Raw genomic sequence first — 23,870 nt, 5'->3', positions numbered from 1 at the left:
GTTGGCTTTGGTTAGGTTATTTCATCTACTTGTGGAGATTCTGTATCTTTTTATTCATGTGTCTTTTCAAAGCGCTGTGGCCCACTTCCATGAAAAAATTAAATATATTACTAAAATTATTGTCGGAACTCCAGAAATAAACCAGATTTTGAAATCATTTGATGATGTTATGGGTCAGTTAAAAAAATTAGTTCTCTCGGAGACAAAAATGGAAGACCAAATGTTGAAGGTTTGTTATATTTTAATAAATATAATTTGAAATCAAAACCGGCAATGTTTTGAAGTCATTAGGGCACTGTACAAGATGTATAAAATTGTAAGTTCAATTCCCACTGTTACCTTGTAAAGTATTCATTATGTTACTTGCATGCATAGCTTAGCACAACCTATCCTGAACTATTTCAATTCAAAACTTTATTTAAAAAAAAAAAATAATACTTTTAACATTTTTTTTATTTAGATTGTGCACCCAAAAATCACAGCAGTTGCAAAATTTGTATCAGAATGGATTAAGAAAAAGTTGTGTTCTCACAAACTGGAAAGTTTAAAAATACTTATTGTGTGCCAAGAGCTTTGTAAATATTCAATTTCACAATTAGGAAGCATTGTCAGAAAGTTAACCGGTGTCGATCTTTCCGTTGTAGCGGCAAAAGCTAAATATAAAGAATATACTGCATCACATTTTGTCAACATTCTTTTAAAGTAAGTTTGTCAAAAAAATTAACTTTTTTTCTTTAACGTTAATATGTTGCCCTTTATCTTTGTTTCACACAGACTGAACTCATAGTATAGTCATGTAAATTTAGTTAGTCTTTGTTGTACTGACAAAATTTGAATTAGTTTTCTTTTAAATAATATTGAGGTATTATGTAACTGCCTAATTTAAGAAGGCTAAGACATGTAATCAATAGGGATCGAACATAGGATCTTTAGTGTTGATGCCCTGACCCATTCAATCTTTAAATATTAAACTTTAGTTTATGATTGGTTTAGGACAAACGTGTTAATTGTGTCAACTAAAATGGTAATGAAAGAGTTTCCTTGGACTGAAGTGCAATTACTAATTGAATACGAAAGAGATGAACTTTTTAAGTGGGATGAGATGCTGAATAACAAACAAGTTAAACACGTTTCGTTTCAGTCATTATTGTAAGTTATTAACTAACTGCAAAGTTTTTATGGTGGCTTGGCGTGATGTAGTCTTTAAAACTTTTGGCTTTACCACATATATAAGCCTTTCTATATAAAGAATAAACAAAAATTAACACAAAGATTATTTTATTTATTTTAGACCAAATTTATCTGTTAGTCTGTCGGATGAAAAAGATAAAAATAAAATATTTAAACCTTCGAGTTCTGTGCTCAGTGAAAATTCAAAAGATTTGCATCTTATAATTGGATCAACATTTGTAACTAAAATCAAAAAACTTCTGCATTTGCTCGAGACAAGGTCAGATACAAAAATTTATTGTTAATATATTTTTTTTTAAATACAGCCTCTAGTTGACTTTAACAGGTTTTGAGCAGTTGGAATTGAACCATTGACCTTATGTTGTGAAGATAAGTGTTCCAACCACTACACCATGCCATAATGGTTGATTGGTGTTAAAAAATAAGAAAATAATAATATTTTATTTTCAGATATAACATAATGATGATAGAAAGAAATTACTCTTTGTTAAATGGAGATGGAAATATTTATCCTGATATTACTTTAAATGAAAACTGTTGCATTCTATTAATGAACGTATCTGATTTGCAATCACAAAGTAAATATTATTGTTTTCCCATGTAAAATTATTTTTAAATTGATTGATTTTTGTGCCGGAAACAGTAAATTTGAAAATATTTTGATTTTAAGTTGATAAAAACAACATTAAGAACTGTTTGGTAAAACTGCTGATGCTTTATCGGAAGTTTACAACTTGCTTTTTTGTAATAACATCATTAGAGGAAGACAAAAGGTATATAAGTGTAAATAAAATATTATAAGCCAAATGTAAAGAAATTATGTAAAAATGTAAAAAAAAAACATAACCGACATAATGTTTTTAGGTATGCTTTACAAGGCAAATCAGCGCAAAATTTAGGAATTTTACTTTCTTCAGTTAGAACTTTTCAACAATCTTTAAAAAATTTTAAAGCAAGTAATCAAAATATAATTAATAAAAGTCTATCTTTAAATGGTCTTTTTATTTATATGCTTTAGGTTCATACTTTGTACTGCTTCAATGTTGACAAACTGGCATCCATAATATCTCATTTGAATAATCAAGTGTCAAAGTCTGCTTTGTTAGAAAATGTTACTTCAAGGTATTTTATTATGTAATTTAATAAGCGGAATGTAGTGGTTAAAAACTTGCCTTTTTAAACTGGCTTTTTAAAATTCCTAAAGGCAACCTGAAAGACTCAGTCAGGGTATATCAATAGTTACACTATGTTTGCACAGCAAAGTGCACCTACTTAATAAGGGATAAATAAGTACAACAATACTTTCTGTTTTCTTTTTTTTTAGGTCTTGGTTAAAAGCTGAAATAAGCGAAGAGGAAAAAACTCTATTAAGATATTCTTGCATAAACTCTTGTGTGGCCCAATTGCTGATGCAGCTATCAACTGTTGAGGAATTGCAAGAAATGTCGTACGATGAAATGGAAAAAAGATTTCCTTCAATCTCAAAACGAATATTGTTTGTAAGTTGTTAAAATTAATCCAGCATCATGGTGGTTTTTAATTTCAGGGCTTCAAAACACTTCAAAACACATGGTCTTTGGTTCGATTCTCATTGCTGCCATTTCGTAGCACCATTGAGTTAGGTGCTACAAATGGTATTAACTTCTGCCTAGCCCAAAACTAATTGGCAGGTTAAATATCTGACAAAATTTTTATTTTTTTTAAATTACAAATTGATTAAAATATGATTATTTTTAGAAAATCTTCAAAACTTTAGTAAACATTGGAAATAAGAACCCGGAGATCTCAGATTTAAATTATGAAGAAATAGTAGAAGCCAACAAATGGGATGAGACTTATGTAAATAATAAAATTTGCTATGAAAAAATATTTTTGAATTATTCAGTATTACGCATCATTTGCCAAAACAGTTAAACTTATTTTTTAGAAAAAAACAGAATTTGAGCATCCATTTCACCAACCTTATGATAGATCTGAAAAATGTGACAATAATTCTTACAGAACAGCAGTAGAATTCCAAAGTGAAAAACATTGCAACTCTAAATTGTCTCCTGCAGCAGGTAAGAGAGTATGTATAGGATAATTTATTATTTCAAGGCAACAAATGCTACCCTTTGTTTAGACTATGAAGTTGATCTTTCCATATCACGTATAAATAAATTAAAAAAATTCATTTTTTAGATTCGATTTCAACTATTGAACTGTTGTCTTCTGTAAATAATAAATTGGAAGAGTTTGTACATTTAAATCCTCTACGCAAAAGAAAGCTGGGTATGTGTGTTGCTTATATTAAAAATCATGAGTACTAACATTTTTTTTTTCTTTGTTTATATCTGTTACTCCGACTCAGTCCCGAGTTACCTGTGGCAGTTTGGGATATTATATGGATTATAATTGCCCGATAATTATCCTGCAGATTAAGTGCTGGCTCAGCAGGAGTTCATACCGTTTATAGTGCCTTACCCAAGGGCGCTACAGCATGAAGGCAGTGGGGATTGAACCCACAATCTCATGTGTAGCTGCCGGTCAACATAATAAACGTAACTTAACCTCTTAAATATACAAAAAAAATGATATACTTTAGCCATTGCTATTAATCGCACATAAAGTTAAATGTTACTGGTTGTTATGTTAGTGTTTATTTCAGATGAATACCAAATTGAATTCAACCCCACTCAAATAAAACATCCTTGCATAAACAGGTTAGTGTTTAACTAAATATCTCTAGACTTTAAATGTGAGCAATTAAATAAGCTTTGAATTTGTATTAATATATTTAGATTAACTACAGGGTTTGATCAAAATGATATTTCTCCGCCTATCCAAAGAGGAAATAGTGGGGTAGTTTTAAAATTCTTTTTTTCGGTATTTTTTATCTTTTATGTAAAAATCCCGATTTCACAGCCTTAACCTAGGGTAACCCTTTGTAACTTTATTCTAGTTTTAGATTTCTTGGGCAGTTTTGAATTTAATAAACTACTGCCTCATTTTTATTAATAAAGATGCACTGGCGTTACCGGCAGCATGGTGTAGTGGTAAGAACACTTGCTACACCATCATGAGGTCTTGGGTTCAATCCCCACTACTCTCATACTGTGTAGCGCCCTTGAGTAAAGCACTATAAGCAGTATAAACTCCTGCTGAGCCTGCACTAATTTATCGGGCAATTATAGAATAATTATCGGGCAATTATAATCTATATAATATCCCAAACTGCTAAAGGCAACTCAAGACTTGGTCGGAGTAACTGATGTTTCTCTATGTTTAGGTCGCGCATTCGACCTATCCACATTGAGGATAAAGATATACAAAAAAAAAATTAATAAACACAATACCAATTAAACCTAGGTACATGCGTTTTGATTAATTTATTTAGGAAAAACAGTCCACGCTTATATTTCTCTACTTAAGATTATTTAAATAATTCAACTAAATATTTATTTATGCAAATGTTGTTTTAGACATATTCAAATCAAATTTCTTTTGGGCATTTGTACAATCAACCACCTAATTGTAAAAACAAAATTTTACCCAACATGTTGTCAAAACCTTTGTATACTTCAACACCAATTGGTTTATATTTTTTTAAATACATCTTTGTTTAGTATTGTAAATTTTTTAAATATAATGTTTACTTAAAATTATTTGTGATATTGTTAAAATCATGCTGTTGTTTTTTGTATATATACAGTTAAAAACAAAACCGAGATCAATCCTCCCCCAATAAAACGTCGTTGCAATAACAGGTTAGTCTCTAAACTACCAATTAGACTAACCAAGTTTTTGAATGTGTATACATGTGTTTAGATTAACTGCAGGCTTTTCACAAAATGAAAATACTTTGCTGAACCGAAGTGAAAACTGTAAGGTATCGTTTTAAAATTTTTTTTATAAAATTTTTATACAAAAAGCATGGCTTTTTTGTTATTAACATAGCTTATGAATCTGCTATATAAAATTCAAAAAAAAAAATTAACAGGCAAAAATGTTTAAAAGCAAGTAGTAGCAAGTGAACATGCAATCCAGTTCAGACAAAACCAAATGTCATAAAAATCAAAAATAAGTTTTGTTTTGTAAAGAACAGAAATAAGTAAAATCGCCTTATACAATTTTTGATTTGATTTTTCAAGCTTCCATTTCATAGCATTTTTGAATTAGATAATTAAAGGGGAACCAACCTTTGCCATGCACAAACTTCGTCGGACTGTTAATGATCAGGCAATAATATAAGCTATATGTGGCACTAGATTCTACCAAATGTATTACAAGGACTACAGTTCTAGCCAGACATACAGTAAAAAGACTAAAGTTCTATCAGATACGTAGTGCAAGAACCCAAGTCACATAGATGTGTTTTTATCTTGCAGATATTTTAGTGAAATGGTTTGTTTTTATTTTTTTATGTTGTTGTGTTATACTAATTTGTTTTAATTTCTTTACACAACTTAAAAATTAAACAAAATTTTTGTTAAAATATGGTAGCCAAACAGAAAAAAAAACACAAAAATTTCTACGTCTACGCAGCATTTATTGTTATCACATCTGTACAAAAAAAATAAATAAGCAGGAAAAAAAAACAAATCTAAACAACACATTTTAAGAAAGGTAAAATAAAACTACGGCAATAACACAGCATTCAAATTAAATGGGCACAAAGCCACAGTTGTAGAAAGAAATTTTAATAAATAATTAACCTAAACGAATAGTACTAAACTGCCCAAAATTTTGAAGAAATTAAGTTTGTTTAAAGTCACAATGAATTATATATAATTTATACAGTACGATGCCTAAGTTAACTGAAAACAAAGTAAAACTTTTCCTCATAAAGAGCAATAAAAAGCATGATCAGTATTCCAAAAATTAATCCAACATTTTGAACCACAAACCGAATCAAACCATCCTTTTTCGCAGAAGAATTTAGTAACTGTGGTAGCTAGATGTAAAATTACAAAGATTTAAAAGGGATTTTCGACAGGTAATGTAAAAAACTGTTGACTTTACTTACCATTCCAACTAGCGCAACGTACAGAAAACCTCCAGCAGTAATTGCAAGAATCCACAATTTTATTGACTCACTAAATTCTCCAATTGCTAGTCCTAAAAACAAAAAGTATTTCGCGTTTAAGTATTGCATATACTTACACTGATTATAGGATTTTATTTTAGTTGTATCATAACCATACTATGTCCAGAAAATGTAAAAATAATTTTTGTTACCAATAATAACCCCAATGAATGCACAGCAGGCAGACAGAATATTATATATAATAGCTTGTTTAACTGACATCCCAGCACTTATTAGGATAGCAAAGTCACCCAATTCGTGGGGAAGTTCATGACAGAAAATGGCTAAAGAGGTGCTTAGTCCAGCAGACATACTGCTGCTAAAAGCAGCACCTGAAAGTAAAAATATAAAACTATTAGCAAAAAAATATTTAAATTTTTTAAAATAGGTTCAAGTTTTTATGGCCCCAGTTTAATTATTACCTCAAGACCATGTAATTAATTATTAATAAAAGTTACGGTTTACATCTGCAGGTATTCAAACTAGGCAAAAGATTAATATTTAAAAAAAAGTTTTGACATAGCTGCCATTTTCACTTAAGGTAACTTTTGAAAATTACCAATAGCAAGTCCATCACTTAAGTTGTGTAGTCCATCGCCCATTATAATCATCCAAGCCATATCCTTTATACCAGTTGCATCAGTTAGGTCGGGGTGGTGGTGATGATGTTGGCATGGAAGTTCAATAGAAACTTCTGTGAAAAAAAAATTGGTAAGTAGGAAATGACATTGGTAGTATTTGGTATAGATTAAAAAGCATATTTAACTACAACTATACCTGATCCAGAATGATCATTTAGTTTAACACTTTCTTTATCTTGATGTAGATGCATTTGTTTGGCAATACCTAAAACAACAACATAATAGTTTATATAAAACAATCACAAATGGTTCAATGTATATTTTTTATACTTACCATCACCATTTGCGCCAGCATGAATGTTGTTTTCTTTAGCTTCCTGTTTTAAAAATACCGGCTTATCAAATATTATTTAAACTAGAAATAGTTTAAATAAGTAAAAGATTTTACTTTTGAAATTATGGTTTAAGTTTTAAATATTTACCTCGATATAAGATAAGGAGCATTTGTCCAGTGAGTTAGCTAAGAAAAAATAAATTTTTATACATAATACGAGAAATTCAATTCACTAAATGTCAAAAATGAAATAAATTTAAATTTAGGTTTTTCTAATGCAATTTTAAATAAGATAAATACACTATTTTTTACTAAAAAATTTTATTATAAACATTTAAATGGACTTTATTCTTACAATTGTGGGAATCGCTTCTGTTATTTTCTTTCATCAAGGGCTCATTACAGGGTTTAATTTGTTGTTGTTTAGTAGAATGCTTACCCTAAACAATATTTTAATTGGGCAAATTTTTCTTATATTTAAAAGTCATTTTTATAATTACTTTTTTAAACGTAAGTTCTATATTATATAACAAATGGATAAACATTTTAAAACATAATGTATATATAATTTAGTTTATATATATTAAGTATTTACTTGTTTTCTTTCTCTTATGAGTCCCATAACACTTTCCATTAGAAAAAACAAGTATATTCCAACAACAGCAACTAAGCTTTTGTAAATCACATTTTTTTCTTCCTGTCCATGATTTGAATCACCGTGATCATGACCACTATGATCATGACTTCCCATTGACTATTTAAATACAACTTTATTTTAAGGTATTTTAAATCTATTACCCTTAGAAAGTAATTTACCCAGTGTTAAATATTTCTCAATGATACATTATAATAGAAATTATTAACAGTGAACCTTAGAGAGTATAAATGTTGACTGAAACTAGATTTTATGTATTGTACAGTTATAATTAATTTTACATGAGGTAAAAGATGTAAAAGTGCATCTCCCACTAAAGTTCCAACAGCAAGGGCCACCAGAAACGAAATAAGTCGATTAAAGTAGATGGAATGCTTCATTAAAGGAACAATGCATATTCCAACTACTGCCAGAGCACTTATAATTGCAACTGAACCAAGAGCAACACCCCAAACTGTAATAGAAAATAGAATTAAATAGTACTTTCTTATAGAAAACAAAGTATTTATAAGTTAGCTATTTTAATATAATCTAGACGTCACATCCTAGGCATCAGGCAGCACATCTTTATTATCAGTAGTGTCAGTTAACTTACTTAAGACAAATGCAAAAATAAATATTTATGCTTAACATATACAATTAAACCTAAATGTGTTGCAAATAGATTGAAATACCTTTTCCCCTATTCTCTGAATTAGTCGTATGTTCATGGTCATGATCTTCATCTAAAAAATGTACTTAGTTACAGGATTAACCAATAGATGTTTGGCAATAAATGAATTTTTATATTCAATGAACTTTTCAGCACCATTTTATGTACAATACTGTCAACAAAAAACAAAATTTTAAATTACCTGAACTTGAGCATGAGGAGTCTTGTAATTGATAAATTAGTCTTGGTAACATGACATAAAAATCAACCAAACTTATTTTCACATCTGTACTTGAAGTGTCAGTTGAATAATACTCTTCAATTAAATCATCAACTTTTTCAAGACACTAAAAAGAATTTGAATAATTCATATTCACATTTAAATATTAAATAACTCTAACATATTACCCTCATAAGTTACAAACCTCAGCAAAAATGTAATCATAAGAATATGCATCATAAAGATCTTCCAAAGAATAATCATGATCATGACCAGCATGCGAATCTGTCGTAGTTGAAGCTGGTTTTAAAACACCAATATCAAATAGGAATACCTTCATATCATCTGCTGACATGTAGGAATTATTTGCATAGATATTAAACATGGATTCAGTGTATTCTGCCATCAACTTCACCTGAGATTGCTGTAAAAATAATTAAAAGCAGTTATGGCATTTAAACTCTAAACCACAAACCATCAGATAAACATACTCAACTCCTAAATTATTTATTTGCACTTTAAATTTTAGGTATAAACAATTTTTATAAAAAGTTAACTTTGTTTCAATTCAGCTTTGCTTGCTTTATTCTCAGTTTTTTTTGTAAAATTAAATAAATCCCAAATAAATGTCTTACACTTGTAATATTTTGCAAATAAACTGTGCAACTTTTTTCCTCATTATTGCAAACAACTTTAAGGTTGCTTTTGTTAAAAACAATGTTTTCAGTGACTTTGCTATAAGGAATGGTAGAAGAATTCGTATCTAAATTATTTAATTGGTTAGACAGCTTCACATAAAGTAACAAAAAAAATTAATATTCAAAAAAGTTAAGTAATTAAATGTTAATTTAAAAATGAATAAAAATTTTTTTTGTACAAATAATAGTGTTAAAATGAATCAACATTAGCTTTGTTTTAAGTTAAAAGTTACATATAAAAAAAACAGATTATACCATACCTGTATATACAGGATGAATCAGAACAATTTGAACAAACAGGAAATAAAATAGACACCTACATGTCCTACAATCAAATTAAAAGCAGTTATTTTTTACGAAGCGACACAAGCACCATGAATTTTTAATAACAAAAAAATTAAATTGTTAGTCCTGGGTTTGATCCTTAATAAAATGTTTTTAATAACTTAAAAACTAGCAAAAAAAATTAAAAAAGTATTTACCTTAAAACATCATTTTTCATTGCATTAGACACCATTCTTTTATATATTTTACCTAAAAAACAAAAATATAGGTGTTAATCTCGTTAAATATCCAGTATAATTAATTAGGTAATTAAACATTACCTTTAAATTTTTTACAATTTAAATAAGAAAAAGTTTTTGAGATAAAAGTATTTCTTTAAAAACATGAAATTTTTGTGGTTTTATTTAAAAGACATGGAATTTTTTATTGCGTAAGTAACAAAAAACAATGAATCATGGTAATTTTTGTGCCTAAATTAGAATACAATACAATGATCAAAAATACCAGGTAACCAAAAAATTCCTGTAATAAGCAAGAGTAGTTAATTTTTTATTAATTTCACATTTAACAAAATAAAATGCCGTAGCACCAGTAGTAATATAACAACTCAATATTTTGTATACATGTTAAAATATTTGACCCATAAAAAAAGACCGTAGTTGTTTTTTTTATGCCAAAATATTATATTGTATTGAGAATTGGGTCTTGTTTATTTATGTTGCTTACTCGACAAAAAAAAACTTTTTATAACTTACAATTTGATTAATAGCACTATTGATCTTTTTCAATATAAAAACAATAAAGTTTATTAAAATACACTTATATTTTTTTAGTTTATTTAATAAAAAATACCCAATTTAGGATTTAAAGTTATTGATCAAACTAATTTATTTTAACAGTACAAGTATTTATGTCATTTATTAAAAAAATTAAAATATAAAAATGGGGTTTAAAAATAGTTACATACGATTAGAATAATCATTTATTTTAAATATTAAAACGCAGTCAATAATTTCCTTATTTACCATCTTTTTAAAAATTACTATTAGGGGAAACCACTACCGTTCTAAATACAGAGAAAACGCAACAGCCGTTTCGCGCGCAATTAAAACTTAAATTCCTTTAGTGTATACAAATTTACAGGGCCGTTTTTTATATGTAGTACAGTGGTGTATTTTTACTCATCACACAAACTGGCGTTGTATTTATATTGAAGGCACCTTCACAAACAGCTGGCCTAATCCCACGAACTTGCGTTTGTATGCATTGACGTAAAACCGTCTTTTAACTACATGACTACGCATATTGGGGTATATTAATACATTGTGGTCGCACAAACAGCGTTTATTTATATACCGTTATGAAACAAAAAGTGTTTTCATACAATTTAGTTATATGTTTATATATACAGACAACTGCGTTCCCATAAAAGTCAAAAGAAATTTTTAAAACAACTATTAATTTTAAAAAAACAGGCGTTGTTTGTTAAAATATTAGCGAAATTCTGTGTTTAGTTACCGTTTTTTATTTTAAAACCAACAAAAAATACCAATAATTAACCAACTTAAACATAAAACCAGTTAGTTATTACAAAAATCAATTAATTTAACAACAAGTATACAGTGTACTTTATTTAAATACAGCTTTAAAATTTGACATCTAAAGTCATTTAACAACTACAAAATTTGCTTACTTGAATCAAACACGTGGTCGGAGTTTAGTACCTTCTGAAACAGCGTGCTGCCGTAACGTAGTGCCGTGCGCAAAAGAACAACACGCTGGTTGCCTGGCAAACTTTATACATCGCTTTCTTTTTTTCTTTTTGTTTGTGACGTATTACCTCTCTCTCGTCCAGTAATTGGCTACTCACTGAACCAATTGGCAGGCCGAAGCTTAGCGCCTCTTTGGCTAGTTAGAAACCATCTTTATAAATAGATATGCCAGAATTAATATTTGTAAACATTAAAACAAATATTTATTACATCAACTTTTTTCATTATACATTAAAATGTAACGAACTTCGTCCTTTATTGAGTTGTTTTGCTTTAGACTTTATACTTGTTTATTAGTTTCCGTGATACAGTGGCAATATGAAAGTAATTTAAGCATATTATTTGAACTAAATATTAATAAGTTGTTAATTCTTTTAAAATTTAACTAAACTTAATAATTTTCACGAGTTTGGAAAGTTTGTCCCATTTAAATTTTTATCCTCATAAAAATAAAGTTATGATCTTTTTCTGCCGTTGATGTCACATTACGATTAAAGTTACTGTTTTTATATTTTAAAACGTTTTAATTTGTTTATAAAAAATTTTAACCCAGAGTTTTTAGTTTTTTGCACAACCTATTTAAAAAATGTCGTACCCGCGGCAAGTATTTGTACCTGTAGCCTTGGCAGAAACAGAAAAGATAAAACACTCTAACTTAATAAATGCGTTGGAACAAAACAACGAAAATTTATTTTGCGAAATTTTATCAAATGAAAAAGATGCATGCAATGAAAAGGTATTTTAAAGCAAAACTATAACTAACCGAATCTTGTAAATTTTGTTACTATTGCTAGGTAAAAAAAAAACACATTTACACCGAAACAATATTGGAATTTAACGAAAATTGTCTATATTTGCAGGGTTGGAATAATATGACCCCACTTCATCAATGTTGTTTGCGTGGCCACCTTAAATTTATTCGAATTTTAATTCAACATAAAGCAGATCTAAATGCTGTAACTAATTATGGTAAGTGTGGCAACCGCTTTACTTTTTATAAGTGTGATTCTACATTCTAACTCAATTGTGTTTAGAGTAATTCATTTGATTATTTATCGAAAAAAGAATTGGGTTTATTACAAAACCTATTCTGCAGGCGCTTACTATTAAATTAAGAATCCTAAACTGTAACAACATAAACAACATTTTAATTTTATTTATAGGGGAAACACCTTTACATTATGCTTGCCGTCGGGGCGACATTGAAATTATTCACTTTTTAATCAAATCAGGTTGTGACATCAATTTAATTGACAAATCAGGAAGAAACTGTATGCACTTTGCTGCCACTGGTGGCTCTGTGTAAGTGTTTAGTTTTAAATTTTGGTTTTATAAATTTTATTGTGGTGCCCTGCCCAAAGGTTAACTCTTTCTTATTTAGAATAAATAAATCTTATTTCCATTCTAGATTAGCTTTGCACTACCTCGGCACACAAACCTTACTTCAGTATGATGGAGTAACACATGAGGGAAATTCCCCTTTGCATATCTGCTGCCTTCAACAACATCAACATGCTGTTTATTACCTTTTAAGGCGAGAGGTAAGAGGTTAAAGTGATACTTTGTATATTGTGCTTTATTTTTGTGGTACAGCATATTAAAGTAATTGAAAATCAGATACAATACTTAAAGTTTAGTTTGATTACCTAATTTAGATCTGTTCTATAACACTATAGAAACTGGACTTGGTTTCCACTGCTTTTATTTTATAGCTTTTTTAACTAAAGCTGTATAAACAGTACTTAATTCTGCCAAGCCAAATATCATTTAACAAGTTAGTTATAGAGGCTGGGGCAGTCTGGCTAATAAAATTAGGAACTGACAAAGTTAACGCGAAACTGGGTTGGTGTTACTATTACAGTACAGATGATACCCAAGCTTTAATCTGCCACACCACTTCAAAAAAACATAAAACAAAAATTTACTAAAATGCTAAGTATTAATCTTTTTATAAATGTGTTTTTTAGAGATCTAATTTGTGGCAACAAAATCAATCAGGTGAAACTGTATTGCATGTTGCCGTTAAGCTGGGGAACTCGGAATTAATTTGGAAGATTTTGCAGGTAGCAGGCTGTGGTTTAATCCATGTAAAAAATCAAAATGGAAACACTGCAGTAGATGAAGCTCTGCAGCAATCTTCCGAAAGGTTCTATTTTAAAATTTTAAAAAATTACTTTGATTTTTTTTTAATTGTAGCTTGATTTAATGTAGCTTTAACATTATTGCTGTAATAAACTAAAGTTTAAAAATTTAAACTAAAAGGAAAATCAGTTATACCACTAATAATGTTGGCAAGATTGTTTAACCAATTATTATAAATTTTAGGCATAAAGTTATTGCAAAAGACTTGAAATATTACTCTAAACAAAACTCTAAAAATCCACCTAAAGGCCCAATAGGTAGGTTACTCATTTATCTTTAACTCAGTGTCAAATATTGTAAAATTTTAAATATAATAGCTACCTTTTTAAAAAAAAATAACATAGCTTTAAAAAAATTTTGTAAATGTTTTTAGTGACTTGGTATACGATGTTGCTGTTGCCGTTTGTTTTGTTGGGCATTGTATTTCTTCTATCCTCCTATTTAAATCACAACTCTGGACATTTTTCTGTGTTAGTGATCATTTTAATTCTAGTTTATGTTGGTCGGTAAGTTTGTGATTTAATTTATAGCTTATGCAGTCTTTAACTGTATATGTTTAAGCTACAAAAAATAGGTCAATACAAAAAGTTCTTTAAAGGGTGCTCTATTTTATGTGTATATATATAATTTTTTTTAAATTCGACATTAACATTTAAAATTTTATTTAGACAATCACATAGAATTTCACATCCTTCTAAATGGGCGAATCCCATGTATGTTGGTTTATTCGTTGCTGCAACAAATCACTGTACTATTGCAAGCTATGTGAAAATTTTTCCAAATATCCTTTACATCTTTGATTTTTATGTTATCATCATCAAGTTAATATTACTTTTAAAACTAATCCAGTTTTAACCTTAAAAAAATGGTTGGAGGTTTGAAAGAAGTGGGGATCAAACTTAAGCCTCATGTTAATAAAATTTTTTCTAATCTTCTTAAAATGCTCAAAATTTTAAATTAGGTAATTTATTTTACCATAAACTATGTGATTAATTTTAACTCTACATAAATATTTTTCTTAACAATTTAATACATATTTTGCCAAATTATGTGTTACTGATAACTGTTACTTTTCTAAGCATTACTGCTTATCGAAGTTTTTATGTTTTAATTCTTGGCAACTCTGGTGTTGTAACCCAATCAAAATCAATCAATGGTAGAAAACTTAACGTTCTTGATATTGCTATGGGACGATGTAAAGCCCAAGATTTTTGCCCCTACACTGAGGCAAGTAACTTATTTTAACATTTTTTTATTATTTTTTTTTTAGAAAAATTAAATTAAACTTTTACACGGTGTATTTGAAATTTATTTTTAGTTAATAAAACCAGAGAATGGCAAGTACTGCAAAATTTGTGAAAAAATGGTCGAAAATCTTGATCACCACTGTTTGTTTCTTTACAATTGTATTGCAAAGTTAAATCACCGTCGATTTGTTTTGTTTATTATACTTGTAATGGTTATGCAGGTAATTAAAGTATAATACATTGCTCGTATGAAAACTAACCCAATATTTGTAGTATATACATTAAAATGTTATTTAAGTAGAATTGTTATCTATTTAGAAATAGAAAAGTTAAGATTTTATGTTTAGCGGCCTAAACATTGAGTAACATTTGATACTCCTATTTCGTCTAGAGTTGCATTTTTAGATATTTTAAGCATATTCCTTCATTAAAAACCTAACTACCCATTATTTACCCTATTTTTATTTTTGTATTTAGATTTTATTCTGCATAGAAGTGGGGATCTATATTACTAAAATTCACTCCAAAATTAGCTTCGAAAATTTTTTCTATAAAGAACCTTGGTTGTTTGGTTTAGTGTTGTTGTGCTCATTAACTTTTATATGGGAGTTTACTTTAGTATTGTCACAATTGGCAAACATTGCTTTGAACCAGACGGCTTATTACTCACAGTAATTCCTTTTAATAGATTTTAATTTATGGTTTATTTATTTATCCTTGATGTAAAAATGTTGACTTAAGAACATACACATAGAGTGACATTTGCTTAACCACTCAAAGGAAAATTCCTTACCAAACTGTTTTAAATATTACTCTTTGTTTAAACTGTAAAATCGGCTTTTCCACATCAAGAATAAATAACACAAAAAAATTAATATTATGTTTTAAAGACAAAAATTTTATATTTAGTCGACGTCTTAGCCAGCTGAGTACGAAAGAAGCATTGTTGAACATTTGCAATTTTCTTATGGCTAGAAAATCAACAGAGAGAAATTTTACTTTCCATGACTCAAAACTTGCTGTGTAGAAATTTATATTTCAAGTTTTTTTTACTAGATGTATTTAAGTCACTGTTATTAGATAGCTTTTAATTTTTTATGTTGCCTCCTCACATATATGCTAACTTTTTAAAAAATGTGATTTTTAATTGTTGAATCTTACAGTTTATTTTATTTCACAATTCGACTTTGGAGATATTTTTTTAATGATTGCATTTATACTTTAATTGGGTATTTTTTTTTTTTATCTATGATCTAAACAGAATAAGATATTAAAAGACCAAAATTTGTTTGATTTTATGATATGTAGTGAAGTAAATTTTAATAGCATTCTGTGGAAGGAATGAATAAATAGAAGGGGGCAGCATCTGAACATTGATATAATAACAATAAACATATGGGAAATCTATCTGGAATCCAAGTCCAAACACATTAGATGCATAGGCTATGCTAAATCGAAGGCGTTTTTGCTGTTCAATTCATTTACCGAAAATAATTAAGAAGCCCACACCATGCTGTGCTTAGCCTATGTTTTCTATTGCATTTAGTTAAAATTAAGTAGTTTAGAAAGTATTGTAATTAAGTGGCAGAATGACGACCCAAACATTGACTAATTACGTAGTAAGAATTTTTCCCACATTGTGTGTTATATAGTTACGTCACTTTTAGTCACTTTATTGTGTTTGTTACATTTCAGTCATCACTATTGTTGCGTGTCATCAACAAAAACATCACGAGAAATGGTATGGCAAGTCAGAAATTATTGTAAAATCGCAACTAAGCAGACTAGAAGTAAAATTTGAACTTTTTATTGCTGTAAAATAAGAAAGCTTAGATGCCAATCATTGCACACAAAGGTGATTTGAACTTCTTAACCTAAAATGGCTCAATTGGACTACGACGAAGACCTTACTCTAAATTCATGGTACAGCGTTTTTTTACACAAATACGAGAATCTTTTTAACAGAGCAGCAAATGAAAGATGGATGGTAATTCTTTTTTAAAGTTTTGTTTTTTTTCAATAAAAAGTAAGGAATATGGATCTCTATTAGTTTCACACGCCCTACATAAACAGGGTGTGTAACCAAAATGCGGCATATGTAATTAAACAAAAAGGTTGCAAAAATTAAACCCTTACCCTAACCCTCACATATTCAGTTTACCCATTAACACATCTGACTCGTAAAGCGGACTAAGTTATACTCATTAAAACATATTTCAACTAATTTTTAATGTCTGGTTGAACAATTGCCATACGTTATAACGCCTTGTTAAATTCGGGCGTGCGAAACTAATAGAGATCCAGGAATATTACTAACATTACTTTGCATAAGCCCATTAAAAAAGATTTGTTGCTGCAAAAACAGTCATGGTTTACTACATTAAACAATTTAAATTTTTAGATTTGCATTCCAAGAAATAACTCCTGGATTAAAGAAACAAACAAAGACAAAGTCTTCACCCAAAAAATATTTGAAACTCATCTTTTGAAACCTGTCAAGGTATTTTCCAAAAGTAATTCTTCAGAACAGAGTGAAGACACTGAAAATAACTACATCACCTTTAATGGAAAGGTAATTTAAATTATTGAATTATATGTGCTGTCTATAAAACTAACTTTTTTATCTTTAGCACCAACTGACTAATATGTATGACTGCACTGGTCAAGAAAAAATTTTAAAAAATTAAATAGGCCCTTTTAAAATCACAATCTAAATTGTAAAACTACATAGGCCTTTATATAAACTTTATGTAGTCTGTTTACATATATTGTTTTTATTTTTTCAGGAAGTAAAAATAGAAGGGAATGTAATATACTGTGGAAATGGGTTCAACAACCAGTTTAAAAAGCCATCTTTTAATAATAAAAACAAGCAACTGGAACTGCATTTAGAATCCTGCTACTCTGTTAAGGTCAGATTCTGATTTTAATACCTTGTAAACAAATTAAGTTAAACATAACATGGGTAATAAATTAAATTAAGAATAAAACCCCGCATTGCTTTTATGCTTTCATCAAAGAGCAATGTAAAAGTTTGACACTTTTACGATATACAACATTCTTATTTTATATTTTGTTTTATTTAAAAATAAGGTTGTAATTTCAGATGGTTATATAGTACATAGTGCTAATATAAATCTAATAGCAATGCCATTAAAAGTACAAGTAAAATAATAATTACTTAGAGATTAACACTTTGATTTATACTGTTTGTTTAATGTACTGACTTTAAACAATTTCAATTTTTGACTACACATTAACTAACTTTTATGTACAGCAAAATATTTGCACAATGGTGTAGTGTTTGTTTTAACTAAGGTGATATTGCATGCCTTCATTTTAACTCTTTAGCATTTGATTGAAATTTTAATATATATAATATAAAAATTATTTAAAATTTTTTATTTTTAGATATTATTTGAAGAAACATTTTTTAACCAAAATGACGAAAGTTATATGGTGCTTTGTCTCTCACAACCTCTTGAGCCCCACTTGGCAGTTAATAATAATAACGAAGGTACATTTTCAGTGCTTATGGATTTTCTAAAATAAAAAACGTATTAAACGTATTAAACTTTTAACTTCTATATATTTGGTTTTGTTAAAAATATATTTTCTTGAAGAAACAACAGCAGAATCTGAGTTGAGAACACTAACATGCCCTCGGTATAAAACTTATGGTTTGAGCTTATGGACTCGAAGTTCAAATCCAAAACTTAAAGGAATACTTGATGACAAAATTGTAAATTATAATCAATTACACATTGACATAAGGAAAGGAGTTTATGATGATAACAGTCTCTTGTCAGAAATTCAAGGCATTGCAGTAAGTAATATACCAGTGTTTTATTTAGCTGCAAGGTGTAATGATCAGGAACCCAGCTTTACTACATAGATCATGGGTTTGAAACTTACTGCTTCCATGTTTTAGCAACCTAAACTTAAATGATAGTTTAATGCTTTTTTGTAAACTATATAAATCCATTAATATTCAAAGCTTTGTGTAAAAGTTTTAATATTTGTTTTATACATTAGTCATAGAATTGAATTTTAATCAATTTATTTTAGGCGAATGTTCAAGATTTATTATTAAGTTGCAAGCAAGTTTTACTAAAAGATCCCAAATTGGTAAGATTGATTTGTCAAAAAACTATGTCTCATAAAAATAAAATTTTTAACACTATATAATTCATATCTAGGCTGAAGAAATTATTTTAGTAAGGGTTTAAAATCCTTAAATTTTTATCACATTAGGCCCAATGACTTTAACATTTTTTTTAATTATAAACAAATGTCTTTGAAGATTTTACTTTTTTAATTTGTTAGGTAAACATGATTTTTTTAAGTAATTTAACAAGGTTTTATTTATTAAAACAAATATATAATTTGTCTTGTTTTTAGAAAAGGTTAAATGAAATATCCAGCGAGAAAGAGTTATTAAAAAATGCTTTGGAGGTAAAAAATAATATTTTTGTTATAAATGTGAAATTTGTTAATAAAAAATTGCTTCTAGTCTAACTTGAAATAAAATTATTTTACATTAAGCATATTAACAATAAATTTTTTTTTGATATATTTTAACAGGGATATGTTTTACATGGAATATATGAAACAGTTATTCAAGAAATAAACAATGTGATGGCTTCCCAGGTAAATTTTGAATTTGTTTATTTATCAAACTGTTTTTTATTAGACCTATTAACTTTTAATAAAAACAATTTCTGTTATATTTTTTGTGTAAAAACAACAAATCATCTCCACCTAATATTTTTTTTAGGATTGCTGTTTCAACAAAATAACAAGAAATTTGTATTCAATTAAACTCAGTTTTTTGGGAGTGACGGAAGAATTTTGGTAAGTTATGTTTTAATTGCATATTTTCGGTAAAATATTTTTTAGGATTCAATTAACTATAGACATGTCTCAAGTTGTTCTATTTTTACAACCCTTTATAAGGACCTCATGGAAAAAATTCTAAAATCATTAGGCAGTAGTTATTGAGTAAGTTGCATTTTTGTGTTATTTGAAATACCTCTTTTGATAAAGAATACCAATTTAATGCTATGCAATTTTTTTAGGCCAACAACTCAGCGTGCAAGACGTGAATTATCAAAATTAAATCGCTTTCGCACAGCAACTGAAAAACTTTCATGCCTCTCAAAATCTATCTCTTTTTTGACACCAAAAACTGGAAAAAACCTATCAGGTATATTTATATGTTGGATATAAATTTGTTTTATGAGATTTGTTAATTGCCAGTTTCTTGATGAGGTAATAACATTTTTCATGCCTTAAAAAACTTTCATATTTCTTTACAATGCGGCCACTAACGTTTTTTCTGATTAATATCTTTTGTGTTGCATTAGAATCCCAAGTCATTGGTTCAGACGAATTATTGCCACTTTTGGTGTATTTAGTTATTAAGGCAGATATACCTAATTGGCTATCCAATTTTATGTACATGAAACATTTGGACTTTACTGATCAACTTAAGGAAAAAATGGGGTAACTAGATTGTTATATAAATTTACTTTTTATTGTAAAACGACACTTTTTAAAAACATTTTTGGTTTTAGATTTTATTTGACAACCCTAGAAGCTGCTCTTGAGCACATCAAAAATGAAAAAATCAACTTTAAAGATCTAATGGTATTACTTAATTGTTTTTCTCAATTTATTTTTTTTTTCAATTTTGCATGTGACTATAGGTTATAAACAAGCTAAGGATTTTTATAATTATTTTTTTAGATATTGTCTGGTACAAAGGAAGACCAAAATTTACAAGAACTTTTTCAGGTAAACAAAACAAAAATTGTTGTTAAACTTATCATTTTAAAAATTAATAAAATTTAACCACTTTTTTAATTTTATTTAGTTGATCTTTAACGGCAATGTTGATGCTGTTGAGCGCTTGTTACGACAAGCAAATGACCTACACAAACTTGAAAACCATGACAAGTGTCATCCTCTGTGCGAATGTCCCAAATGTTTGAACTCAGTGCTAAGGTAAGTAGTTAAATTTAGGCCATACCGCAATTAAATTTTGTTCAAATGGTCAGAGTGATTTTTTTGTAATTTTTACCTTTGATGTTGGAGGGTCGACTTTACTGCCTGAACAAAAAACAATTTTTTTAGCTCAAGATCATCTTACATTAGTGTTTCAACTAGAGATCCAAAGGGAAGAACTTCATTACACATTGCTGCCATTTGTGGTAAATAATTAACTTTATATTTTATATTACCTATCTAAATATTGTTTTTAAAAAGTTACATTTACAACTTTTATTGTCATAACGTTTTTTTGCACCACTGCGTTTTGTATTTTTTTAACATTAAAAAAATTAAAATATCTATTAAATAAAATATAAATTAACAATATTTGCTCTGTATAGGTGGGCATGAGATGGTTGATGTACTGGTCAAACATGAAGCAGATGTGAATGCATGCGATTATCTTGGTAATACACCTCTTCACTTGGCCGCCATGGAGGGCAACCAAAGTGTGATTGTAAGTTAAGTTTAACAATTTTTTTTTAAATAAGGGAAATTTATATGTAAATGTTCAATAGAAAAAAAAATTTAAATTTTTTAGTAATTATTTAATATTATTGTTTAAAAGGTTTCAAGTGCCAAGACTAATATTTTATGGTTTTGTGTAGTTTTTGTTGATATATCATGGTGCAAATGCAACAAGTGTAAATAATAACAACAACTCAGCCCTTCATCTTGCATGCTTAGGGGGCCATGATGCGGTAAGTTATTTGTTAAAAAATAAGTAGAACCTATTAAAAATGTAATATCAATAATATACAATTTAAAGCCTGTTAATATTTTTTTAATAATGGTTCAAATTAATTTTTTTTCTTTTATGTAGTGTGTAAAGGCACTGTTGTATTTTGATCCATGCAAGCTCTTGGTTAAAATAAATGGCAGTAACGAAAACGGGGAAACACCTTTATTTATTGCCGCAAAGTGGGGATATGGTAAGCATGTCTGTCCTAAATATTAAAAAGGGAAGGCTTTTATATAATTAAAGTAGTTGGTTTTATATAAAGAAAAAAATACTGAAAACATAAAAAAAATCAAATATCATCTGTAACAAATTATTTGGAAATCCAATTCTGTAAGATTGCTTAATTAAAAATTGCCTGCACCCCATAAATTAAATTTTTTTTGTTTAAAAGCTATAATTTCAAGATTTTTTAAGTTTTATTTGAAAGCATACTTAATTCTGTTTTTTTTTTAAAGATAAAATCGTTCAAGTATTAGTAGAGTGCGGGGCAGATAACATGAAACAAAATCGAAAAAAAGAAACCCCGTTCCAGGTCTGCCATAATTATCAAGTATTATTAGCTCTAAAACACCAAGAAAGGGAACTGACGAGATCTCAAGTTCATAAACCTGCGAAAGCTGTAAATGTAGTCTTTAAATAATACTTTATAAGTAAAGTTGAAATTATTTTGCATGTTATGTTAACATTTAAATCAAAACATTTTTTTTGTTTTGTTGCATTTTTTTTTAAAACTAATTGTTTTTTAGAGTTTTGATTTTTTTTAAAAACTAATTGTTTTTTAGAGTTTTGATTTTTTTTAAAAACTAATTGTTTTTTAGAGTTTGGTTTTGAAATTGTTTTTTTGTAATTGTTTTTTAGAGTTTTGAAACAACGAGTGTAAAACCGGTTTCTGTTAAAACTTCAATCTACCCAAAAAAACTTGGCAACTCTGCAAAACTTATGTATTCTAAAAATGTAGAGGATGTCCAAAATAAAAAAGAAAAGGAGGTAAGAAAATTAATAAAATTACTCTAACTAATCGGCAAAAATTAAATATTACTTATTTTTTGTATTATTACACCATTTTAAAAAAATTTTTAGGTCGAAAAGTTATTGCGAGCAGTTTCGGATAATGATATTAACATGGTTTCATATATATTGGGCTGGAATATGGAGAGTGACACAAAAGTTAAATGCCATCCCCTATGTAGATGCAACAAATGCCACCCAGAAGATATGGTAAAATATTCAAATTTTTTTAATGTAAAAAATAGTTTCTGTTAATCTGACCAAGTTTCGAGTTGCTATTATTAATGTCTAAAATAGGTTTGATTAAATTGGTGTTAAAAAACAAATGTTGGTAATAAAAATTAAAAAACTTTACTTGATAGATGATAAAACTCATTAAATGATTTATTTAAAATGTTTTTTATCTGAAATTGTAATTATTTTTTTATCTCTAGGATATGGACTTAAATGTAAATTCTTGCGACAAAAATTTCCAGAATCCGCTTTTGATTGCAAGTCAACTTGGATATTTTGAAATGTTCAAACTATTATTACAACATGGTGCTAAGTTAAACAACAAATCAAAAACTGGAAAAACCGCTTTGCATTTAGCATCACAATATGGCTTTTCAAAGGTATTTAGACTATTTTCAATAAAGCTCTGAAAAGCTGTACTTTGCTAAGCTATTTCAGGCCTTGTTTCAGATTTAACAATTTATTCCTTTATGGTAATCTTTTATTTGTTTTTTTTCTAGATAGTGGATTTGTTACTTCAAAATAACGCAAATCCAGAATTTCGAGACATGGACGGAAATTCACCAATTTTTTTGGCTGCAATGAACGGACATTTATCGTGCCTCAAATTGTTGCTTGAGGTCATAATTTAATTAAAATTAAATTTGTAACTGATTTAGTAATAAAAGTTTCTTTGTTATAATTAAAAATATTATAAAGTCGAAGCAGAAGGATCAAACCGAACACCCCACTTAGCAAAGCCAAGACTTTTTAATAGTAAAAAATTTAATTATAATAATAATATTAAAAGTTTGTGTTACAGTTCAATGCTTCAGTCAATACAAGAAACCATGTCGGAAATTCTCCGTTGCACATGGCAACTATTTGGAAATACAGCGACATCGTGTATTTACTATTGGAACATGGTGCAATGACTTACTATAAAAACGAAAGAGGAAAGACAGTCATTGATTTGGCCCAAAACGTAAATCTTTTATTTTTATTGTTACTTAG

At 28.3% G+C, this 23,870-nt stretch overlaps 3 protein-coding genes across 3 annotated transcripts in view; 2 read left to right on the top strand and 1 right to left on the bottom strand.

Moving 5' to 3' along the window:
• Window positions 1-5,704: 5,704 nt before the first annotated feature.
• On the bottom strand, window positions 5,705-11,436 carry LOC145754823 (zinc transporter ZIP10-like). The gene is made up of 17 exons (XM_082570957.1): window positions 11,375-11,436; window positions 9,879-9,930; window positions 9,657-9,721; window positions 9,334-9,461; window positions 8,904-9,122; window positions 8,681-8,825; window positions 8,501-8,551; window positions 8,108-8,280; window positions 7,767-7,925; window positions 7,527-7,611; window positions 7,320-7,357; window positions 7,172-7,214; window positions 7,034-7,102; window positions 6,816-6,950; window positions 6,409-6,588; window positions 6,197-6,288; window positions 5,705-6,124 (listed from the first exon to the last, which is right to left on the bottom strand). The coding sequence occupies exons 2-17, from the start codon at window positions 9,911-9,913 to the stop codon at window positions 5,984-5,986; spliced, it is 1,758 nt and encodes a 585-aa protein (XP_082427083.1). The 5' UTR covers window positions 9,914-9,930; window positions 11,375-11,436; the 3' UTR covers window positions 5,705-5,983.
• Window positions 11,437-11,964: 528 nt separating this feature from the next.
• Window positions 11,965-16,049, top strand: LOC145755101 (palmitoyltransferase ZDHHC17-like). The gene is made up of 12 exons (XM_082571311.1): window positions 11,965-12,189; window positions 12,314-12,422; window positions 12,617-12,755; window positions 12,862-12,994; window positions 13,421-13,599; window positions 13,779-13,852; window positions 13,969-14,101; window positions 14,264-14,380; window positions 14,633-14,822; window positions 14,914-15,063; window positions 15,320-15,513; window positions 15,752-16,049. The coding sequence occupies exons 1-12, from the start codon at window positions 12,040-12,042 to the stop codon at window positions 15,867-15,869; spliced, it is 1,686 nt and encodes a 561-aa protein (XP_082427437.1). The 5' UTR covers window positions 11,965-12,039; the 3' UTR covers window positions 15,870-16,049.
• A 521-nt stretch (window positions 16,050-16,570) lies between these two features.
• The window catches only part of LOC145755650 (ankyrin repeat domain-containing protein 27-like), an 8,814-nt gene continuing 1,514 nt past the window's right edge, over window positions 16,571-23,870 (top strand). Inside the window, exons 1-24 of the mRNA XM_082571903.1 lie at window positions 16,571-16,829; window positions 17,244-17,414; window positions 17,629-17,754; window positions 18,254-18,359; window positions 18,466-18,668; window positions 18,911-18,970; window positions 19,244-19,297; window positions 19,427-19,492; window positions 19,620-19,696; window positions 19,921-20,048; window positions 20,209-20,347; window positions 20,419-20,491; window positions 20,591-20,638; window positions 20,718-20,848; window positions 20,978-21,054; window positions 21,235-21,350; window positions 21,502-21,594; window positions 21,717-21,825; window positions 22,091-22,254; window positions 22,494-22,622; window positions 22,716-22,853; window positions 23,078-23,257; window positions 23,378-23,497; window positions 23,680-23,841. Coding sequence (XP_082428029.1) covers window positions 16,722-16,829; window positions 17,244-17,414; window positions 17,629-17,754; window positions 18,254-18,359; window positions 18,466-18,668; window positions 18,911-18,970; window positions 19,244-19,297; window positions 19,427-19,492; window positions 19,620-19,696; window positions 19,921-20,048; window positions 20,209-20,347; window positions 20,419-20,491; window positions 20,591-20,638; window positions 20,718-20,848; window positions 20,978-21,054; window positions 21,235-21,350; window positions 21,502-21,594; window positions 21,717-21,825; window positions 22,091-22,254; window positions 22,494-22,622; window positions 22,716-22,853; window positions 23,078-23,257; window positions 23,378-23,497; window positions 23,680-23,841 — 2,778 coding nt within the window. The 5' untranslated portion in view covers window positions 16,571-16,721. The remainder of the gene's footprint in view (window positions 16,830-17,243; window positions 17,415-17,628; window positions 17,755-18,253; window positions 18,360-18,465; window positions 18,669-18,910; window positions 18,971-19,243; window positions 19,298-19,426; window positions 19,493-19,619; window positions 19,697-19,920; window positions 20,049-20,208; window positions 20,348-20,418; window positions 20,492-20,590; window positions 20,639-20,717; window positions 20,849-20,977; window positions 21,055-21,234; window positions 21,351-21,501; window positions 21,595-21,716; window positions 21,826-22,090; window positions 22,255-22,493; window positions 22,623-22,715; window positions 22,854-23,077; window positions 23,258-23,377; window positions 23,498-23,679; window positions 23,842-23,870) is intronic.

This window comes from Corella eumyota, chromosome 6 (genome assembly GCF_963082875.1).
Source record: "Corella eumyota chromosome 6, kaCorEumy4.1, whole genome shotgun sequence".
NCBI classification, from domain to species: domain Eukaryota; kingdom Metazoa; phylum Chordata; class Ascidiacea; order Phlebobranchia; family Corellidae; genus Corella; species Corella eumyota.
The sequence above is the reverse complement of the archived record's forward strand: the minus strand, read 5'-3'. Positions and strand labels throughout refer to the sequence as shown.